Here is a 19,062-nt window from a genome sequence, read left to right on the forward strand (position 1 = left end):
AGAAACCATACAAACCCATCAGCTTTAAGTGTCTCTTTCCTCTTTTCCTTCCTTTGTTCGTGTTTCTTGATGCACCCTGAAGAGAGAGAGCTGTTGAGGCCTGCCATGACTCGTTGCCCTCCACCAGTCTCGCCTTGTGAATGAATGGTTTGCAGGACATCCCTGCCATATGAGCAGATGTCCCTCCTGGAGCCGATGAATGCTGGTTGCCTGGCAACGGATGCCAGGGATGGATACAACATATTTCCCTCGTGTATCGCAAGAGAAAACATCCAATGTGATGTTGATGAAAACCTGTGGCATAACTGTCAGGAACGAATGGAGTACAAGTGAAGTTTGTTTATATTTCCACTTATAAGTTTCCTTTTTCTTTTCTTTTCTTTTCTTTTCTTTTTTTTTTTTTTTTTTTTTTTTTTTTACAGTATTCAGCATATCTGTTGAGTTTGTAAAGTATAATTTCATATTTATAGCTGTATTTTGTTGTCCATTGTGTAATGATTGATTGAAAGAATAAATTCAAACCCCAATAAAAAAAAAACCTCAAGCTGCAGTGTTTGATGGAAAAATTGTGCGTATGTTGCATGTTTTTACAGTTTTTCTGAATTGCTAAAACACATTTCTTGAAACCATCACTCACTTTCTCAAAACCTTAAACACAAAAGCAAATGTTCAAAAACTCATTCAGAGAATCTCTGACTCTTCTGGCAAAATCAAACAATGCTTTCAGATCTTACACACATCAGTCAATATTGCAGATCATTCGTTACCCAGCGGGCACCTTGATGTCAAAATTACGTCAAGAAATAGGTCAAAAATGAAAGTCATATTGACGTCAAAGTGTTGATGTCAATTTGACGTCAAGAGTTTGACCTCTGCTGATGTCATTTTGCCAAACAAAAAGGTGAAATGCATGACCGTACACTTATTACCAGCTTCACTTAAAGCTAACCAGATTTACTTTATATCATTTAAATTTTGTATTTTAAAGTCACCATGATGGTGGTTAGCGTTTGCTTTAGTTGTGCTCTTGACCCTTGACTCTTTAATATAAAATTTTCTCTGGCTGCTATAATTGTGTGTTTATAAAGCACATGTGTTGTAGCTAAAAAAGCCATCAGCCTGTTTATTGATGATGACGATATCATCTTGTAAATGCCTAAATCACTGATCATGTTCCGTGTCTAATGCTTTGATTATATAGGACTTGTGGTTTTTATGTTTTATTATAATAGAATCCATTAAATTTTACAGCATGAGAGCAATGTTGTTTATCAAATAATATAAATGATTCTAAAAACATTTAGTGCATTAAACTCTTTCATTTATATTATTACTTAGCCATCAAGAATCAGTGTATGACTCTCAACAATGGTGACAATGAAATGCTTCTTGCTGCAGTGCATGCTGGGTACCACCAATCAAAACTCACCCATATCTCCCAGCATGCATTGTGGCTTTAATAAATTATGCAGCTGGAGTTGATCTGATTATCTAGATATTTTGTTTGATTGTCACCATTGTTGAGATTCATACGCTGTTTCTTGATGTCTGTGTGCGTCTAAGTAATGACATAGATGACAGGGTTTTGTGCACTAAATAGTTTTTAAAAAACAAGTATATTATTTGATAAAGAACACGGAGTCAAATGACTTCTATTATGAATAAAAACAGTTTTAAAACCACAAGTTCTATATAATCAAAACATTAGACACTGAATAAGATCAGGGCTTCAGGCATTTACATGATGATATCACCTTCATCATCAATGAAAAGCCAACATCTCCTGATCTCAGTTTCTCATGGCTTTTTTAGCTACAACAATTGTGTCTTATAAACACACAGTTATAGCAGCCAAAGATTTTTTTAAAATATACTTTAGAGTAAAGGGTCAAGAGCACAACTAAAGCAAACGCTAACCACCATCATGGTGACTTTAAAATACAAAATATAATTTCATTAAACTGGAAATTAAATAAAGTAAATCTGGTTAGTTTAAGTGAAGCTGGTAATGTGTACGGCCATGCGTTTCACCTTTTTGTTTGGCAAAATGACTTATTATCAAACTCTTGATAGAGGTCAAACTCTTGACATCAAATTGACATCGACACTTTGACGTCAATTTGACTTTCATTTTTGACCTATTTCTTGATGTAATTTTGACATCAATTTGATGTCAAATTGACATCAAATGCCCACTGGGTAGACACTACATGAAAATGGAGAACTCAGAATCCAAAGCATGCAGTTACAGAATAAAAGTATTGTTACAAAGTAAACAAAGTTTGCAATTATGTAAAAAAGTAATTACAACTTACAGTGAAAAGTGAATAATTGTACTTGCACTGCAAGTATAGTATAGTATTGTACTGAATATTATCGAATGTTTGTATATTCAGCACTTGCATACTGTAAAAATACAGTGAAATTCAGTAAAAAAAATCTAAATAACAAACATGTTACGGTAAAGTACATTCAGAAGAGTTGTAAAACCTCCTCTTCAACTCATATTCTTCCTCTTCCTCTTATATTGTTTGCATCCATTATTGCTATCAACATTCAGTGCAACATTTTGAGTCAATTTAGGCACTTTAAACTGTCTTGTATTTTGTACAGTTGGTTTCCTCTCATTAGAAATAAGTATGAACAATTTTGAGTCATTGTGTGTAAACGATGACAACTGTGTTGTAGTTGTGTTTAACTTTAGCCTGCCTGTGTTTAGCGTTTTGAAACATAAGTGCATCACAGTGCAAAATGTGTTTTAATGAGTGAGAATGTGTTTAGCGTTTTTCAAAAAGAGAGCATGAGATTTGCAGACAGTGTTTTAACTACTTAATGTTTTACAGAAAGAGTTTTACAAATTGGTTTAGGATATTGAGAATTTGGTTCAGAGAAGTGGGTTTAGTGTTTTAGCAATTCAGACAAACTGTAAGGTTTCATGAGTTTCTCCATTGTTGTTTCAAAAATGAAAAAAATTCTCCTTTAAATGGCCATTAAACGGATCTGTACAAGGTTTAAACCTATTGACATATTTAGAAAAAAAATCAAGTATTCCTAAAGAACCTTTTAATTACCATATTTTTTAGTTTACAATGAGATATTTGTATGTGTTCATTATAATATGGGGAAAGTCAATGTTCTAAAAATAATTAAGATGTACTTTGATGTAGCTGTATTGTAACATTGTAGCCTACTACAGAAAACTATTTTAAAAATAACTGTGTTTCTTCACAAAAGGTCTGAAATCTGTTTTGAGAAATGAGAGCAGGAGAAAACTAAAATGAGTTTCCATACTGAAAGACAAGATGAGGACATCTTGAACATCTGAAATGAGTCCTCCATCTCCTGGATACAGCTGTGAGTCTGTGAAGAGTGATCAATCCATGAGGAATCTTCCGTCTGGATCCAGTGATGCAACAGTGACCTCTGACCCCAGGTGAGACACTGGCCATTTCAGCATTGACAGATGCTTTTATTCAAAGTGATTTACAGTGTATTCCAGAAGCCTGCAGTGGGTGAGTGCTGATACTGAACCTTCACACAGAAGCACAAAATCACTTTCCTTAATTTTCACTGTTCACTATTCCTCACTGGAGGAACGATCTTCCCAACTTTTCCAAACAGATTAGTCCCTTACAATTTTCAAGACATGTCTAAAAAAGACATGTCTTTGAGTACTTGACTAAATTTTGTTAAACCATCAGCTCTGTCTTGCTAGTAATGTCTGTGCATTAAAAAAAATCTCTATTGGATGAACTGTTTGTATTGCTTAATTATACTGTAAATGGAGTTTGATGAAAAGTGTCTGCTAAATTAATAAATAAGTGTAAGTATATTGAGCATTCTAGTTATACGGCATAGCTAGTGCTCCAAAATTCCACTTTGTTTGTTTGTCATTTGTCAGTATCAGCAGGAGGAAGAGACAGAGATCAGAGTCTCCAGAACCCAGTGGTGTGTCTCTGAAGAGTAACAAATCCATGAGGCTACCCCCTACTTTCAGTGATGGACCAGTGACCTCTGACCCTACGTTAGTATGAGCTATTGCTTGTTGATTTATTGTAGTGCATCTAAGATGAAAAATTATTTAAATAAAAAAACTCTGTAAAAAAAGAAATAAGAAAAAGAGAAATACCAAGAATTATTATTATTATTATTATTATTATTATTTTTGAGTATGCAACATATGCTTAATATGAAGAGGGGTCTAAAATCATATATAGTAACCAATATATTTCTAATGTTAATTAATGGTCATTCTAATGACTGCAATTGCTGCTCTTTACTTTTTAATTACAGCATGGCGGAGATACAAGAGCTGATCAGATCTGTGCCATTCTCTACATCCCACTATCAGGACAAAACTGAAGCAGTCCTGCAGACACACACACTGGAGACTGGAGACCTGCAGAGAGTCAAAGACCAGCACAAAACCAACATGAAGAACAAGTATGAGAGATTATTTGAGGGAAACAAACTCCAAGAGAATGAAACCCTCCTGAACAGGATCTACACACAGCTCTACATCATAGAGGGAGAGAGAGAAGGAGTGAATGAAGAGCATGAGGTTTTACAGATGGAGAAAACAGCCAGAACACAACACTCACAAGACACTCCAATCTACTGCAATGACATCTTTAAAGCCTCACCTGAACCAGGATGTGAGGAGAAAGAGCAAATCAAGACTGTTCTTACTAAAGGCATCGCTGGAATCGGGAAAACCGTCTCTGTGCAGAAGTTTATTCTGGACTGGGCCGAGGGAAAAGCCAATCAGGATGTAGATTTCATGTTTGTGCTTCCATTTCGAGTGCTGAACTTGATCCGAGATCATCAGTACAGTCTTCACAGACTTCTGCTGGACTTTCATCCTGAACTTCAAGATCTGGATTTAAAGATTTATGAGGAGTGTAAAGTTGTGTTCATCTTTGATGGTCTGGATGAAAGCAGAATCACACTGATGTTTTCAGATGCTCAGAAAGTTTCTGATGTGACTGAGACTTCATCAGTGGGTGTGTTGATGTCAAACCTCATTAAAGGAGATCTGCTTCCCTCTGCTCTCATCTGGATCACTTCCAGACCAGCAGCAGCCAATCAGATCCCCTCCAAATACATCCACCATCTGACAGAGATTCAGGGATTCAATGAGCCTCAGAAGGAGGAATATTTCAGGAAGAGAATCAGTGATGAGCATCAAGCCAGCAGAATCATCTCACACATCAGAAAAGCAGGAAGCCTCAACATCATGTGCCACATACCCGTCTTCTGCTGGATCTCGTCCACTGTGCTTCAGAAGCTCCTGGAAGAAGATCTGAGTGCAGAAATCCCTCAAACTCTGACTAAAATGTACATCCACTTCCTGCTGATTCAGATCAACATGATGAATCAGAAGTATGAAGAGAAAGATCCAGAGAAACTCCTGCAGTCCAACAGAGAAGTGATTGTGAAACTTGCTGAAGTGGCTTTCAAACAGGGCAATGTGATGTTCTATGAGGAGGACCTGAGAGAGAGCGGCATAGACGTCACTGACGCCTCAGTGTATTCTGGGATTTGCACTGAGATCTTCAAGGAGGAATCTGTGATTCATCAGAGGAAAGTCTACAGCTTCATTCATCTGAGCGTTCAGGATTTTCTTGCTGCTTTCCATGTGTTTTACTACCATGTGTACACAACTATGGAGTGAACTGAAGAATTTAGCTTCAGTACAAAGTTTGCTTAAAGGAGCAGTAGACAAAGCCCTTGAGAGTGAGAATGGACAGCTGGATCTTTTCCTGCGGTTCCTGCTGGGTGTCTCACTGGAGTCCAATCAGAGACTCTTACAGGATCTACTGACACACACACAGAGAACAGCTCAGAAAGCATCAGGAGAACCACACAATACATTAAAGAGAAGATCAAAGATGGACATGGACTCTCCGCTGAAAGATCCATCAATCTGTTCCTCTGTCTCCTGGAAGTCAAAGATCAGACTCTGTCCGGAGAGATTCAGGAGTTTGTGAAATCAGACAAACACTCAGAGAAGAAACTCTCTCCTGCTCACTGCTCAACAATCGCCTACATGCTTCAGATGTCAGAGGAGGTGCTGGATGAACTGGACCTCAAGAAATACAACACATCAGATGAGGGTAGAAGAAGACTGATACCAGCTGTGATCAACTGCAGTAAAGCTCTGTGAGTGTTAATTCATGTCTTCTTTCTAAATGAACTTCCTGATTTTGTTTTGCTGAATTTCTTTTCTTAATTTCTGACTTATTTTATAAGAATGAAGCAGATATTTTTGAAATGGCATTTGAGGAATGAGGTTAAAACAATTTATTTCCATCTGTTCTGCTCTTTTTCAGTCTTGCTGGCTGTAATCTCACTGCCCAAGGTTGTGGATATGTGTCATCAGCTCTACAATCCTCAAACTGTGTCCTGAGAGAGCTGGATCTGAGTAACAATGACCTGCAGGATTCAGGACTGAAAGCTGCTCTCTGATGGACTAATGAGTCCACACTGTCAGCTAGAGATACTGAGGTTTGAGTTGATTCATGATTATTTAATATTTAGTATTCCATATTTAGTATAACATACATAAAAATAATGTTTTTTTTTTTGTGTGTGTGTGTGTGTGTGTGTGTGTGTGTGTGTGTGTGTGTGTGTGTGTTTAGGTTGTCAGGCTGTATGGTGACAGAGGAAAGCTGTGGTTATGTGTCTTCAGCTCTGAGTTCAAACCCCTCACACCTGAGAGAGCTGGATCTGAGTTACAATCACCCAGGAGAATCAGGAGTCCAGCTTCTCAACGACAAACTGAAGGATCCAAACTGCTCACTGCAGATACTCAAGTATGTGGGGCATTTTTTTTTTTTTTTGTAATAAATACCGGCGGCCAATAATTAGAATCCCCCCTAATAAAACCGATCTAAATCAAACCGAAGCCCTAATCTTTCACCACTTCTGTGATTCTTCTTCCATGAATGTGTTAACTGGCATGCGGCATGTAACTACCAACAACTGACGTTATGCACTCTGTGCATTATTGCAAAATCTGTGAGGCCAACGACATCCAGCTGGATAGTGAGTATGGGGCGAAAAAGAGCAGGAGCATGGCCGTAGCCAGCTATGAAGTCACAGATGTAATTGCCTAATATAGTATTAACACTAAGGTATTGCACAGCACTAAGATTGTCTCATCTGAGCTGTCTCATCTGAGCTGCCTCATTGGCCTGTCACTGCTCGTCAGTGTCAAAATATTTGGGGTGACAAATCAAATCAAAGTAGACAGGCTTTATGTTCACTGAAGCTGTTGAGCGTGAATTTCTGTGTGACTGGACGGCTCCTTCAGTTAACAATCATAAAGTGCGAGATAACATGTAAGTAGCAAAACTAAACTAAACATTTCATATTTGATAGGAATATGATCAATATGAAGAATCATATTTCAGAGAAATCAAAATTTTCTCATGGGTGCTTCTTCAAAACTCATCATTCCAGCTGATGACACCCAATTTTTATCTGTCCTTAAAGCACATTTCGGATGGTTTGGATATTAATAAGGCCTGTGTGTCAGATGTAAATGCCTGGTTGTATCTAAATTTTCTGAAATTTAAAGGACCTTCAGATATTTGAATACTCCCAAACTAAACATTGGTAGGTTGTTTTCTTGTGTGAAGCCATGGGTGAAAAATCTGGGCGTTGTGTTTTGATGAATCTCTGAAATTAGATAGGCAGATAAATTCAGTGGTGAAATCATGCTTTTTTCAGCTCCGACTTTCATCAAAAATAAAGACATTCCTTTCTTTTAAAGAATTGTAAAAGTAATTCATGCCTTTATCTCTTCCAGGCTGGATTACTGTAATTACTTTATGTTGGGATTAGTCAATCAGCTTTGTACCAATTACAATTTGTTTAAAATGAGGCAGCTAGACTGCTGATGGGTGCTCAGAAACGGGATCATCTCACTCCAGTTCTGCGCTCCTTACTCTGGTTGCCAGTGCAATATAAAGTGGATTTTAAAATATTACTTCTCATTTATAAATCACTAAAGGGATTCACAATCTTACCTTTCTGACGTACTGACTGAGCACCATTCAACAAGATCACTCTGTTCTTCCAACCAGAGACTCTTGTTCATCTCCAAGTCAAGGCTGAAGACTTTCTCGGATGCTGCTCCCAGACTCTGGAATGACTCAGCCATTTCTATTAGGCTAGCTCCATCTTTATCTGTTTTAAAGTCTAAGTTAAAAATCTTTTTGTTTAGTAAGGAATGTAATCCATGTTGAAGTTATGTTATTTTAACATGTTGAAGCGTCATTTTTTTACTGTTATTTTAATGTTTTAATTTTTTTACTACTGTGCTTTTTTTTGTTTGTTTAGTAAAGCGCATTGGTCAACTTAGGTTGTGTTTAATGGTGTTATATAAATAAAATTGCCATTTTAGCTGCTTCTACACTTTTGATTATCAAACATTAATAAAATGTGCTGTACATTTGTCTCTTTCTAGTTTGGATCATGGAGGCAATTTCAGAATCACTCCAGGACTGAGAAAATGTAGGTCTTTTTCTCTTTCACACTCACATGCACAGAGTCTAAAATTGTCCTTCACTTTTAATCTCTCTTGTTGTCCTCAGATGCCTGTGATCTCACCCTGGATCCAAACACAGCACCCACTCAACTCTCTCTGTCTGAGGAGAACAGAAAGGCAACATGTGTGAAAGAGCAGCAGTCTTACCCTGATCATCCAGAGAGATTTGAGCACAATGAGCAGGTTCTGTGTGGAGAGAGTCTGACTGGACGCTGTTACTGGGAGGCTGAATGGAGCAGAAATAAGGCAGATATAGCAGTGGCCTATGAAGGAATCAACAGGACAGAAAAGAATGACAGTTGGTTTGTATTCAATGACAAATCCTGGAGTCTCTTCTGCACTGTTAATGTTTTCACTGTCTGGCACAATAATGTGAACAAAACCATACCTGCCCCATCACCCTTTTCTAACAGAGTAGGAGTGTATGTGGACGTTTCGGCCGGCACTCTGTCCTTCTACAGCGTCTCTGACACACACACACACACACACACTCGCACACTTACACACATTCAACACCACATTCACTGAACCCCTCTATGCTGGGTTTAGGGTTTATGACTCAGTGTCAGATTTAACATCCTGCTGTGAGAAACAACTGAGACATCACAAGAAAACTTCTTTCTTGGATAAAACATTATACACACTTTAATTCTGGTTTCTTGGGGTCTTGAACATTGAGGTTTTGTTGCTTTTAGTGTAAAGGCTTTTAGGTCATGTACATGCTAATGCATTTCTTACATAAATCTGTCTGCGCATGTTTATTTGACTTCAGAAGTGGCCAATCACGTGACTAACATTCACTCATCTGACTTCAACAGCGCAGGGATTGGGCATCCATTTACGAGTGCTGCAATATTTCATATACTACTGAAAATAATGTGAGGCAGCTTTTATCAACAACTATATTAGTTCTTTAAGGTATATACATTAAACTTGACTTTTTGTTAACTACAGTTACGTAAGTTGGCTACAAGGAAGGATAACTATAATAAGCTAGAAGAAAATATATATATATTTTTTTATATTTATCAATATTTGTGTTGTTAAATTATGTTTTGTTTTCATATGTGAAAACCAATTGCCATTGAAACCTAAAAAATGTAAAGTAAGCACCTTAAAATTGTTGAATTATATAAACATTGAATGAGATGAATGAATGAGATTCACAAGACATGTCCACTGCATCATTTCCTGGCATCTGGAATTTTCTTTTTCACCCCTTCATCTTCCTCTTCTTCTTCTTTTTATTATTATTATTATTTTATTTTTTTTACCTCTCATGATAACATTTTGGTGCAAAGATTGCACATTTCTTTATTTTATTGTTTGAAGGCAAAATTCAACTGACATACTGCAGGCATCTTTATAGGAATCCACACAATCAGGAATTGTGTGTGATGGTAACAAAACGTTCCCACGTGGATTTAGAATTGGGTTCAAGATTGCTTAACTTGTAACATGTGAATTAACCCTAACATTGCATTGACCCATGGAACTGTTTTGGAAGTGGCCTCTGACTGATCAATGCTTTATGCATCACAATGGACCTTCTTTACTTTTTAAATTTTGGAAAATATTTTAAGCATATTAATCCAGTCATTTCAGGTCCCTGTGACTCTTGACTGAGAAAACCACGAATGTGTAACAAAGCAAAATAACTCCAATAGCATTTCATGAAAACTCCTTGTGTGTTCAGATGTGTTTTATTCAATGTTTAAATTATTTGCATACATCAAGTATTGGAAAAGATGAAGGACTTCTGCCTTTACTGTTTGTATGACTTGTTAATTCCTGTAAAACTGCTTAGTTTATCAACATAAGTGACTATTTCCTGTTCTTTTCAGAACATGTGATCCTGAATCCAAGTAAATTATCAAGTACACTCTACAGATCTTTTTTAAAGTTACTAGAACTGTGTGTGTGTGTGTGTGTGTGTGTGTGTGTGTGTGTGTGTGTGTGTGTGTGTGTGTGTGTGTGTGTGTGTGTGCATACAGAGCATGTCACTCATCAGTGTGTTTGTAGTTTGTTCATGTGAGCTGCATGTTCTCATTCTCATATGAATAATTGTTCAGAGTAATGTAATTATATATTGTCTCCTGCAGGGGGAACTGGAGGCTTCAGTCAATAATTTCTTAATAATTAATAAATAAAACAAAATAAAGTCATGAACAAACCATAACTATCAATTAATTATCCCTTCTTCAGGCCGAGCAGAGATTGAGGAATTAAAAATATATATTTTCTTTATTTCTCACATGTGTACGGGATCATTCTGTGATTTTTTTTAAGCTTGATGATGGTCTCTATTATTCACTGCCATTATGCACACGTGCAAGCAGTATATTTACTTGAAAAATTATACTTTTGTTGTTCCAAAAAGAAAGAAGGGCTTACGACATTAGAGCAACACCAGGGTGAGTAAATTATCTAAAACAGCTCTTTAAAGGTGCTCACTTTACTCACTATAGCCCTATTTACACTGGATTAGTATTAGTATTATTAATGATATTAGTATATCATTTAGGGACCTCGTGTGATTTAGAAATTGCTAAATGAGTAAATGTAAATAACATAATCATTCATCATCCTCTACCATTAATGATTGGTGTTTAATTTCAACATGTAACACCAAATTTTGAAAATAATTATAACAAATAAAAACAACAACATTAAAATGTAACTGTAGGAGACTCCCTTGACTTTATTTATTTATGGCTCTATTACGGTAGATGTGACTGTACTTTATCCTCACTGAATTTTAATTTAACTGCAAGACTCAATATTATTGTGGCAGATTTGATTAGACCATGTTTATGTTTTAAAGTCCTTGTTTAGAGATGAAGAAGGGCTGAAGATGGAGTCACGACCCTCATAGATCTCCCAGAAGCCTCTGAGCACCTCACAGTAGCGGAGCAGTCGTCCAAAGACAGACCGTCCCATGTGATCGAGAGAAACTCTTCCTTATCGACCAGAACCCGCTTGAAGAAGAGAGAAAAGAGAGGGTGTTTGTTTTATACGAGACAAGCAAATACAGCCATCAAAACAAATAATATTACATAAAGCAATGAGTATATTAAATAATATAGTATATTTAATACCAGAACAACATAATTTTTCATTATATTTAAAACACAAGCTTGAAAACAATGATCTGACTTGTTAACCGATCTCAAATGTAACTGTTTTTTTGTCTGCATGGAATCACAATATACTTCAGAGAGCAGCACTAAATCATAAACCAGTATTAATAGTTTTTCCTTTACCTTCCTGAAGTTTCAAATCAAGTTTTTTTGCGAGATTATTTTGGTTGATGTTCAACAGCACTTGTACTGCAACAGTCCCAGCATTAGTACTGTACTTCTCTACCATGCGATCCACAACATCCTGGCGATCCGCGTTCTCCAGCCTTGCCTGAGGAATAGGCTCGATGTCTGATCCTACACCGTTCCACAGGTGCCAGATGAACCGCTTGAAATCTGCATTCACAATCTCCTCAAGAGCGTCCAGAATCAGTTTTTTAGTGGCGTCCATTTTCTGTCACTAGAAGAAAAAAAAAGTCTTGATTCAGGAACTAGAATTCATTAATTGTGCTCTTTAAAGCAGTTTACATAAACAAAACTATTGATAATAGTTCACGATGCAGTTACACTCCACTCACAAAACCTGTTCCATTCAGAAAAGTAGATGAAAGTTGGAGAGCAGGAATTACAAGTGGAGGTTAGGTGAACTCTGAATTGTAAATTACTAGTGAAAAGATGTTTAAGGAGGATCAGGCCACACATTGACCTCTTAGATCAGTAGATTTAAAACTTATAAAATCTGCATGGTTTGCAATGTTGTGTGAAAGGGCTATATTTAATATATATTTTTTTATTTTCTTTTCATATTTCTTTCTCGGTTCAAAATACTTTTGGATGCATCAAGTGAGTGACGACACTTTTACTATCGGTCATTTACTGTACATTAAAGATCAAAGTATCCACTGAATCCACTGCTTAATAATAAGGTTAGTTTAACCAATCAGAATGAGCGAGAGGAGAAATTACTTAAATACACAAATTTGACAGAAAATTGTGTACAAATATAAAAAATTGCCTACAGCAAACAGCTTTCAGTATCTCTTTATTACGTCATCAGGCTTGTTTGTGTACAATCAACAGGTGAAGAGAAACTTTAAAATTAAGTCAAAATATCGAAGAAATACAAATGAATGAACGGCAGGATCAAATAACTATGGTTAATGATCTCGTCTGAAGTCAAGTCACCTTTAAAAAGCAACCTTTAATTACTTCCCTTCATGTGCTATAATGATTGTAAAGCCAACACTTATGTCAATCAAACAGCTTGTGAAACTTTTAATTGGGTTGATATAATCTCTCTATATTTGTGACAATATCTTGTATAATTGATCATGCTTAAGTCACACAGACTTCAACATTCAGCATGCAAAACACAACAATAGATACAACTGAATTATATTTAAAGTAAATTATCAAGTACTCTCAGTTATTTTTTAGTCACTAGAACTCTTGTGTAAGTGAACTATAATAACTAAGCATTTGTCAGTACAAAATACTATTCCTATTTCACATTCCCTGTTTTTGTAAGGAAATCCATTTTAAGTAAGTGTAACTCATTAGATTTTGCTGTGTTGTGATATCTTTGACCTACATGATCAAAGTCTCCCCTGCGAACGCAGAAACAAGACTACGGCACAAATATTGCAACATTCAGTCTTTTAATTATTAAAGAGGCGAATGTTTAAAATATTGAGTCGAAAGAATGCCTTAAATAGGATTTACAGTTAAAAGTAAGTAAGACTAATCGTTGCAGACTTGCTATATTTAATAGGCAACTTTTTGTCTGAGGCGTTTAGAATGTCATCTTATTCTCTCAACATCTAAGAAACTATATATATATATATATATATCTCAGATATTGAAAACATTTGATAAAGTGAATTATATGGAATTTTATACTTACATCTCTGGTTGAACAAAATTTCGTGTAGAGTCTGTCTGCACTTCCTTGTGCTTCGTTCAAGTGTTTCGCTTTCTCTTAAGGTGTTTCCAGAAATACTTCTTTTTTTTGTTGTTGTTCCTTTCGGTCTCGCCCACACTTGAGCGTTCAAGCTTTTAAAAAATCTCCACCTTTTTCCTACGTCCCATAACGCTTTGCACGAATTTTTTGTTGCAAACTGTAAACAATCCTCTTTGCTACCCAGTCAACAATTTGATCTCACAGTGATCTCTATTTGTGTCTAAATATCACAGCAGTTCAAATGTTTGTGTCTTATTATTCATTTAAAATCCTTCATAGATGATGATGACACTGCTGGATCTCATACTGTATAGTCAAACTTAAAATATAAAATGAACAACACCACACAAAGACTGCATACTGAATCTAGGTGATGATTATGTTGTTATCATCAATAACAAACCAACATCATCTGGATACATTTGTATATGGGATGTGCATGTTTTTCTTTCTTCTTTTTTTTTTTCTTCAACCCATTATCATTTTAATCGTTATCCACCTGTCTAACTCTAACTCCTCCTCTCTCATAAAAATGAGAGGCTGGGCATATATGAGGAAGTCCATGACCTTTGCTGTGTCTTGTTTGTTTTCTCTCTCAGTTGTTTATGAGTTTGTTTGTTTTTTGTTTTTTTTAGTCTCAGGGAATAATTTGATCTTCGTCTTCTGTCTCTGTCTTCATGGCTGCCTCTCTGTTGGGCGACCTGTCGTGTCCCGTGTGCACTGAGCTCTTCACTGACCCTGTGTTATTGAGCTGTGGTCACAGTTTCTGTCGTCAGTGCATTAATGATCACTGGACCTCGAGCAGATCCAGAAACTGTCCCGTCTGTCGACAGGTTTCACCTCAGCCACCGGTGTCCAATCTGAGCCTGAGGAACACCTGTGAGTCTTACCTGAGAGAGAACAACACGAGGAAGGAGAGGGATGGAGAACATGTTTGTCAGATACACGGAGAGAAAATTTTGCTGTTCTGTCAAACGGATGATAAGGCTATATGTTCAGCGTGTAAGGACAATGAACATGAATGGCACGAAACACAGCCGCTACAACAGGCTGTACGGCAACCCAAGCCGAGAAATTTTGCTCTATTTATGTAATTATTAAATGCTTGGGTATTGCAGCCCAGTTTATTGCCAAGGAAGTTACAAATAGGTATAAACAGATGCATGTATATTTTTGTGCAACATACATGTGTATGTGTAATATTTGTGTTTATCTTTAAAGGGTAAGCTGCAAGATGCTCTTCGTTCAGCTGAAAGGGTCATTACAGAACCGAAGGTCACAGGATAGCAAAATCTGCAGGTACATTAAGGTTTAAGGTGTTTAGTATCAACATAATTAAACACAAATTCCATAGATGTTTACTTTACAAAACTTCAGCTTCAAGTTCCACACAACTGAGGACTGTAGGCTGACTGGTTAGACATATAGACTGGAATAATTATTCGGCAAGTATGTCTTGGTTTAACTTGGTTCTTGGGTCCACAGAGTTTAATGAAAAAAGGTAGAAATAAAAATAGAACTGCTATGTAAAGTAACAATATTCATAGAAATTGACGTGTATAGATACCTACATTAAACTGACAAATAGAGCACTAGAGAAAAAATGTCCAACTGTTTTAAAGGGTTATTTACATACATTTTCTCTGATCATTTCACATATAAGAGGTCATTGTTCTACAAAACATACTACACGATTCAGGAAACCTTGTTAGTCTAAAAAAAAGTCCCCAATATTACAAGAAAACAAGACTGCCTCTACAGGATCAGTTCAACGCCTACTTCTTCTTCATCGCCTCTTTGGCTCCGCCCACTGACACATGAAAAGACAAGCAGGAAAAACAAGATCACTGGACAAAAAGGCTTTTGATACCTCCAACTAGGGTTGCCAACTGTATTTTGGGCCTAATTTATTTGTCCCATACGGGACCTGGCTTAAATAGATGTATACGCTGATCTAACCACTGACTGATACAACAGCAACACAACACTTGAGAATGATCACGACACCGGTCATCCCAGACAAACTTTTGGCAAATTTAGATTTGCTCTGCAAGTCTGGCCAAAAGCCCATTCAAGCCCATTTCCAAACTTTCCAAATCTTGGCACCAATCACAAACGTTGAGACGGGCTTTACACGATGACGATCGATCTGATTGGTTTTAGATCTATCCAATTGCACCTAGAGGCATTTGAGCGACATCCGTTGGTGACGCCCATTCCCCAGACCCACTCTCAGTTACGACTGAGAAGGGTCTGGTGTCATCCAGGCTAGGTTCAAAGTAGATTTATCCGAAATAAAAAAGCTTTTGTAACATTATAAATGTATTACTGTCACTTTTGATTAATTTAATGCGTCCTTGCTGAATAAATGTAGGCTATTACTTTCTTTAATTTCTTTAAAATGTAGTATATAATGTTACAAAAGCTTTCTATTTCAGATAAATGCTATTATATTTAACTATGGTTTGTGTGTATTGTGACTTTTTTGTGTGATCTTAAAATTCGGTTTAGAATTAACATGAAATTGTACATGAATAGGTTAATCAAAACAAATGTGTTTATGTCTGAGAACATTTTATTTTTTATTTTCTGAAGTTTGCAACCCTACCTGGAACCCTATGGACTGTAGTATTTACACACCGTCTGCCTCTGATGGCTTTCGGTACTACACCAGCCTGCGACCTAGTGTCCCATACTCTGAGTGCTTAAACTCACCGTCTCACTTTCTATACAAGAAGAGATAAAAAAATCACTTCAGCTCTATAATCAATAACACTGTTTACACTGCTCAATGAATCTCTTACATCCTGTTTGCACGGTTAGTTATGATGAAAGCATTCGTAAACATAAGAAAATGGCCTTTGTTTTTTTTTTTTATTACAGCCTTTGTTGTAAAAACCTACTAACATTATAAGTGCAGTTTTGGACAACTTTAAAGCTCTCATTAAGTAGATTTTGTGAGGACAAATCTGACAGATTTGTAGCAAGGTCATTGAGTACAGCTTGATATCTATTTATAACTCTTGTGAGATTTGTGTGGATGATAAGGTTTTCACACATGCTATCCACACAGTCTCAAACTCATATGACAGAGAGGAGTATCAGGATGGAGTTTAAAAAAAAAAAAAAAAAAGGAGGAGGAGGAGAGCAAGATATCAGCTCTAAAAGAAGAAGAGAATGAAAAGGAAGCAAATCTGGAAAGAAGAATTCAAGAAGGAAAACAGTCTCTCTCCGACAGAGTCAAAGAACTGGAAAACCTTTCTGAGGACAATGGCATCACCTTCCTGAAGGTCGGTTCACATACACACACACACACACACTGTGGTAAATCTTGGACTTCGCTCCACACTGAGTTCTTACACAGCTTTATTGCCTTGAAAGTTAATTTCCAACCTGCTTCAACTCACTTGCCCGTGCATTTTCAAGCGATCCTGCAGAGCTTGATTAGCGGCTTCAGGTGTGTTTGATTAGGGTTGGAACTAAACTCTTCAGGACAGGATCAGGGTTGAAAACCTCTTCTTTTTTTTTTTTTTTTGATGAAATTTAAAATGACTGAATCTATGTGACTAAATCTAGATGTGGATATACCACCAAAGTGCTTTTAAGGGTCAGATGACACTGTGTGATTTCAGCAGTGTTTTTGTTAAGTACAGTAAATCGCATGCAATGTAAAAGACAAAGCTCACAATTTATGTGCTCACACTATACGGTCCAATCGTCGAGCTGTGACTTGACTGCTCACACTATACGTATGAAATACACATGCAGGGACTCTCCAAACCCAGAACTGTGTGTCTATTTCAGAAGAAACATGCTTACGGGGGGAAACGCGCTGCCTTGGTCGTATGTCCATTTCTCTGAGCTGAAACGTCAAAATAAACTAATAAATACAGTATATTACACTTATTGTCACCATGGTTTTATTTCTGTTTTTGCGCAGGTGCAGTGAGGTGAAAAACACTAGGGCAATCGCTTTGTAGCTCTGCTTCAACAAAGCTATAAAATTCGTCCCGAATTTAAAAAAACAGTATGGCTGAGAAATCAGCTCAAATTCAGACGAAAACTGCACAGTGTATGCCCGGCCAATGTATGTGTGTTTCTGTGCTGTTTCTCAGAATTATTACAACATTATGAACAGGTATTTTTCACTTTCACGTTACTACTTTACTTTCTAATTATTCATGAGCTTTAAGTAAAATTCAAAACTGATTATGTGAGGTTTGTTTTTTTAAGAGCAAAATACACACTTCCAGATGCAGAAGCTCGTATTGATGTTCCTAAATATCTGGGCAACTTTAAGTACCAAGTGTGGGAGAAGATGAAGGACGTCTGCCCTTACTGTGAGTACTAGATCATTCCTGCACAGTTAATTCCCTGGTGTTAAATTAACACAGAGCGGTGTTCATATGGGAACTACCAGCAGGGTGTTAAAAGTAACACTGATGCAGTGTTAGAGTTAATTAGAAGATTAAGTGATTAATTGAGTGATGATTGTTCGATTATTGAAGACACCTGATGATAACAAGCAGAATCACTGAAGAAAATAGAAACAAAGAATACCCGTTTATACTTAGATTTAAACTTAGATTCTATAGGCTACTCCACATAAAAATTTGAAAAAAATCTGATTGTTTGATGTGAAGACTCATAATATTAGCATTACCTCTGTAGGCCTCTCTGTGGCAGCAGAAACTCTTTATCCCCATCGTCCTGTGAAGATGAGCATTTGTTTGAGGACACTTTATAACACTATTTGTCATAATGGTGTATTAGGCTACTCATGACTGCCTGGGGTTCTGTTGGGACAGGAGGCTCCAAAAGACAGATATTACCATCAGAATCTGTTGGGACCAACAAAAAAAAACAACCCAAAGTAAAATAAATGGAAATATCAAAAACAGCCTATATAAAAAAATAACACACCTCTTACATTTTATGAAGGCCCTTGGATCTTCGGGAGTGACTGGCTCTGAAGTCCCTCCAGGAATTCCCTCAGCTGAAAATGCTGCTGCACTGCGAGACACTGGATGCTATTTAGTTATTTAATATGTCAAATGTAAAGTCAGGTAGCCTACACCCATGATATGCTCAAGCCTTACCTGATTGAATTATGGTTTTATATTTTATTTTCAGCTGCTGGCATGTTCTTTTAATGCCTGCAGGATTGCTCCACATGAACATTAAAATGAGGTTGAATAACATACTGTTCTTCCAGTTTCACCTCTGATATTAAAACAGTTGGGTAAGTTACTCTAAAATAGTTAGTAATTACTAACTACAAATGACATCTTCAACAGTGTAATTAGATTAATGTAATAATGACTATCTTTAGAAAGTATTGGTCTACTTATTACTAATTACTAAATCCCATATCAACCTCAACCACTTGAACAATACAAGGAGAGACAAGAAACAGCACTTTTAATGCTTTCAGATAAACAATATACAATTGCATGAATTATTCTTGA

General features: G+C 36.7%; 1 protein-coding gene, 1 long non-coding RNA gene and 1 pseudogene across 3 annotated transcripts; 2 read left to right on the forward strand and 1 right to left on the reverse strand.

The window, feature by feature from the left end:
- Window positions 1-3,781: 3,781 nt before the first annotated feature.
- Window positions 3,782-9,203, forward strand: LOC311286533 (NACHT, LRR and PYD domains-containing protein 3-like; annotated as a pseudogene). The gene is made up of 7 exons: window positions 3,782-3,786; window positions 3,902-4,024; window positions 4,156-6,162; window positions 6,333-6,507; window positions 6,642-6,815; window positions 8,474-8,520; window positions 8,601-9,203. The product of its transcript is annotated as an NACHT, LRR and PYD domains-containing protein 3-like (transcript).
- A 1,578-nt stretch (window positions 9,204-10,781) lies between these two features.
- Window positions 10,782-13,614, reverse strand: LOC311286462. Its single transcript, XR_014626563.1, has 3 exons — window positions 13,538-13,614; window positions 11,818-12,094; window positions 10,782-11,532 (listed from the first exon to the last, which is right to left on the reverse strand). It is a non-coding gene; the product is annotated as an uncharacterized lncRNA (long non-coding RNA).
- Window positions 13,615-14,029: 415 nt separating this feature from the next.
- Window positions 14,030-17,945, forward strand: LOC311286534 (E3 ubiquitin-protein ligase TRIM35-like; the record flags this gene model as incomplete). The annotated part of the gene is made up of 5 exons (XM_084402741.1): window positions 14,030-14,646; window positions 14,816-14,869; window positions 16,687-16,884; window positions 17,710-17,732; window positions 17,828-17,945. Exons 1-5 carry the CDS (start codon window positions 14,272-14,274, stop codon window positions 17,943-17,945), a joined length of 768 nt encoding a protein of 255 aa, XP_084258867.1. The 5' UTR covers window positions 14,030-14,271.
- Window positions 17,946-19,062: the final 1,117 nt, after the last annotated feature.

This window comes from Rutilus rutilus, assembly GCF_951802725.1.
Source record: "Rutilus rutilus genome assembly, chromosome: 2".
Taxonomy (NCBI): domain Eukaryota; kingdom Metazoa; phylum Chordata; class Actinopteri; order Cypriniformes; family Leuciscidae; genus Rutilus; species Rutilus rutilus.